General features: G+C 34.5%; 1 protein-coding gene across 1 annotated transcript in view; it reads right to left on the bottom strand.

Moving 5' to 3' along the window:
* Window positions 1-3,189: 3,189 nt before the first annotated feature.
* The window catches only part of LOC118337943 (myelin-oligodendrocyte glycoprotein-like), a 7,217-nt gene continuing 5,801 nt past the window's right edge, over window positions 3,190-4,605 (bottom strand). The window contains exon 4 of the mRNA XM_035675103.1: window positions 3,190-3,255. Within this exon, the coding sequence (XP_035530996.1) occupies window positions 3,190-3,255 (66 nt within the window). The remainder of the gene's footprint in view (window positions 3,256-4,605) is intronic.

The following is a 4,605-nucleotide window of genomic DNA, read 5'->3' on the forward strand; positions in this document are numbered from 1 at the left end:
GGTTATGAGATGTCACACATAAAAGAAGGTGGTTCCAGAGGACAATGTGAGGGGATCAACGTTAATACAATTCATCCTCTGGGGACCATGAATGTCTTAAATCCATCTAAGAGTTGTTGAGACATTTCAATAAGAACCAAAAATGCCAACCTCACATGGCGCTACAGGTAAAGTCAGGGGATCACTAAAGTCATAAGAATGTATCTTCTGTGGACATTTGAATTGGAGAACAATCGATCTGATCTTCTCTGGATCTCCAAATTTGATAGGGTTTATCCTCTGAGGAACATAATTATTCAAAGTAAATATCATGGCAATCCAACAGTCAATTTTAGAAAATCTAGACATGTAACGTGCCTTTTTAAAAATGTATTCATATCCAAAGCAATTATTTTATCAAACCACTTTTTCTCATCATGTCAACAGCAAATATTCTTCCTGCACTTGAAGACACAACACCTCAAAATGGTAAAAAGACTCCGCGCCCTGACTCCATTCAGCTCTACATCCTGTTATCGGCCGCTTTTGCCATTTTGTGTGTGGTTCTGCTGCTGTTGGTGGTGGGACTACTTCAGTGTCGGAAACATAGAGGTAAGCAATAAAAGTGCTTCGGAGAAATATAGGTGTAGTTTCTTCTATATATACTGTATATTGGTTCACTCCTTGCAGCCCACTTTCACCAACCCTATGTAAGAAAAGCAGACAGACAGAAAGATGTAAAAGTACAGAACCTTTCTTGTAGCACGGCATTTGTCCATATTTGTAGATAGGTACACATGGTACGTAATAACATCCTGTTCTCATTCCAAGAAGTCAGCAATGACTTATTTCAAGTTATTTAACTTACGTAACTGATGTAACTAAGGAATTATTATGCAGGTAGTGCGCCTCAGCAAAAGAGAAAACAAGGTAAGGTAGGTTTGGGTGGTGTATTATATACTGTGTGTGAGAGTTTGGTTCTTGTTACACACTGCAACCGATGTCTTTAACTTACTAACCATAATCAGAATCTTTCCCTTACCTTTGTGTTTTTATGCCAAACCCTTATCCCTAACTATAGGTTATTTGTCAAAACCACAGTATTTCCCTAACCTTTCCCATACTGTAGTTGCTATATGTAAATATTGTAGAAGGTGAGAATTTTAAAAATGCTGACATAGAAACATTGTCATTGAAACTCATCTGGAGTTTTGCAGAATCGTGCAGTGAAAAGTTTTTTTTCTCTTTCAATCGAATTTATTATATTTTTTTACTATGAAATCCTGATTTAGAAGTTTATTAGTTCTCGGATTCATCTGTATTTATTTATTTTATTGATGTCATTATTTTTCTTTTTGTTGTACAGTAGCATGCTTTTCCTCTGAGATGCCAACAACAGAATCAGAACAAGGTGAGTATCATAATAGTTAATGAACACAAAGTATTTAAATTGTACATTACAACCCAACTGGTCGAGGCAGACAGCCACCCACCTAGAGCCGGGGTCTGTCCGAGGTTTCTGCCTCTTAAAAGGACGTTTTTCCTTGCTGCCGTCTCCAAGTGCTTGCTCATGGTGGGAACTGTTGGGTCTCTGTAACTAATTTTATAAGGAGTACAGTCTAGACCTGCTCCATTTGAAAAGTGTCCTAAGATAACTTTTGTTATGAATTGGCGCTATATAAATAAAACTGAATTGAACGGAATTACTGTCATTTAATTTAGGTAAGAATAAAGGTTAATTAGCCTTTAAGCCTGATTACCTTCCTTCTTATACTTCATTCTCAGTGTCAGTACTGTAGTTTACTACCAACTCCACTATAATCAAAATGCTATCACTTGATTCAATGTAACATCAAAACGTATGTGTGTCTGTCATAATGCCACTCAATACTAATTTTGTTTTTGTTGTTATTCTCATTTATTTTTCAGTGTATGAAGTTGCCAGTGAAACTGATCCACAATTAGATGCACATGCTAAAGTGAAAAAACACAAGAAGAAGAGAGGTATTTCTTTCATACTGTCTTATAATTTTACAAATATTCACTATTCACTATTCACAACATGTTCAGGCAATACAGGAAGTTTGAGATTATCTTTTCACAAGACACGTAAGAACACAGATATGTTAGGTTTTATGTTGCTTTTGGTTGGACTGAGACAAGTGAGCAGACATTTAGAGCTGTAAGTTATATCATAGCTGAGTCTTTCGAAGAAATCTTTAATTTGAGCCAGGCAAGGGGCAGACTTTGGCAAATCCTATATAAGTAGGATTAACAAATAGTATATATTTTGAAATATAAAGTTATAAATGTGTCTTACAAATGGGCTTTCGTGCATACCTCTCTCACAACTGCTAACAACTAATTATCCACCTAGATGCTCAGCCCTTTTTATTTAGTTCTATTTTTACCTCCTGTTGAAATAAATGATAACAGAATATGTTTTTATGTTTCAGGTGGTAGAGAGGCAAATGCAGTGGATCACACTACGGATGTGACATATGCTACTGTTACAAAGTGGAAGGAAAGAGGTACTTTATTAACATTATTTGACTTATTACTTCCTTAATAGTTTATTGAAAGTGAAGCACACACCCCATAAAATGTTTGATGTTGCAAGTTATGTCTGAATTTTAATGAATGAATTATAATGATTAATAATAGTCCAGTTCAAGTTGACTGAAGTTGTAGTTTGATTCCAGCCAGTCACTAGGCGTCAAGTGAGAGCTTCATCACCCAGCATCAGTGTCTATTTTTGAGAGTGAGCGATTCTTATAGTGGAACAATGAAACCACCTGTCTGCATCTGCTCTGTTCTACTCTGGTCACACATCTACAATGGCAGAGCTGCTAGCTTTTAAATATGTTAACTGTGGTCAACTGCTAATGGCATGCATTTAGCATTAGATTTGTTTCTCTTGAAGAAGACACATTGAATGATAGATGTTTAACTTTATATTTAGGTGCCCTTTAAATTATGGCAGGTTAAACTTGCAATCTCAAAGGTTTAAATTTAAATAAATATCTGTCACTTCCACTGTGTAGTCAGCCAGCCAATATATAAATGCAATCATATTTTATTGGATTATCAGAAAAATAAATTGTATGTCATCTGCAAAAGTATATTTTCAATGCAACATACTTAAGTTATGGATATGTGTTTTATAATTTTATCTTCATGTAGACTTGTCTAACAATGGCTAACAAAAAATTACTGCCTATCTGCTAGGAAAGGTGACTCATTTGTGTGTATATTTTTAGTTTGTCTGTTGAAATACTGGAAAACAGTAAATCTTTGTTTTTCTTTTATATCTCAGTTTCCAGAGAGGCAAATGTAGCTACATTACATACCCGGTTTATACAAAAACAAACAAGTTATCACTCAAGCATAAACAGTTTTTTATATGTTTCCCTCAATGAGCAAGTTTTTAGTATGAAGGCCCTCGACACTTCATAACAGGTTTTACTCAACGACGTATTACACTAAAAGTTCAGTCCTTTCTTAGTATGAACTACATTGACACCAAATATAATTTAATGGAACTATTTATCATGCAACCCCTAGTTAATGGCAGACGACTGAAGTAAAACCTTATTAATAGTTTGGTCACCATAAAACATAGAAACCTTGTGAAATCTCACAAGTAATCATTTGTTTAAGAATGAGTTTTGCGTGCTGTTAGTGAATTTGGTTTGTCCAGGTGTGATAGTTAAGATGTGTGACATCCTATCTAGTTAACAATGAATATATTGGCCCGTAGGAGACTTACCCAGACTTAGTCCAAAGATGTCAGCGTCACAGCTTAAATACCTACCATCGTTTTTTGGAAGTACCGAAATTAAAGTAGTATGCCGTACTTATGTTTAATACCTGGTATTAATATAGGGCAGCCCCAATTAATATTGTATACTATTAATATTATTGTGCACAATAAAAATGATACATTAGATAAGTCTGGCCCTTATATTTCAAATATTATTTATTACCTGTAGAACATTCCCTAAATAGTATAGTTGCATGTCACAACAAATATTGTCTTTAAAGCAAGAGTCTTTTACTCCGTACTCATTCTCGAAAGATCTCATTGATGTTCTCCTGTCGGTGACCCTGAAAGACACCAGAACCCTATAAGTCAACCATGTGAAAAAAATTAACATGCATTGTAGAAGAGAAATTGACATTGCTTAAGGACTTAATCAAACTTCCACTTGTGTATCAGTATGAATTTGCTGTTGATTTTGTATATCATTTTTATGCAACATGAAACATCACTTTATAACTTATTTATGCTAATTTATTTAGGGCAAAATTAAGGTTTCAATGTAACTGGCTATCAACTGCAATCATTAATCTATTTTAAATTAACTTAACATTTATAAGAACAAACTCATTTTCATTAAACTCTCTCTCTATCATAGCCTCGATAAGCCGCTGAGCTTATGATTGCTGAAAATAACTAAAATTTGCTAACTTTGACACACTGACCTAATAAAGAAGTTGACCTTTTGTGATAATGGTGATGTGAAGGCTGTAAAAAAAAAAAAAGAAGAATAATTCTGTACAGTAAGAATACCTGTCTGCTTCTGCCTGTTTTTGCACAGAATGCGTAATATTCATGTGATTCCA

The sequence above is a fragment of the Morone saxatilis genome, unplaced genomic scaffold (genome assembly GCF_004916995.1).
Source record: "Morone saxatilis isolate NCDOM2014 unplaced genomic scaffold, NCSU_SB_2.0 Contig4, whole genome shotgun sequence".
NCBI lineage: Eukaryota > Metazoa > Chordata > Actinopteri > Moronidae > Morone > Morone saxatilis.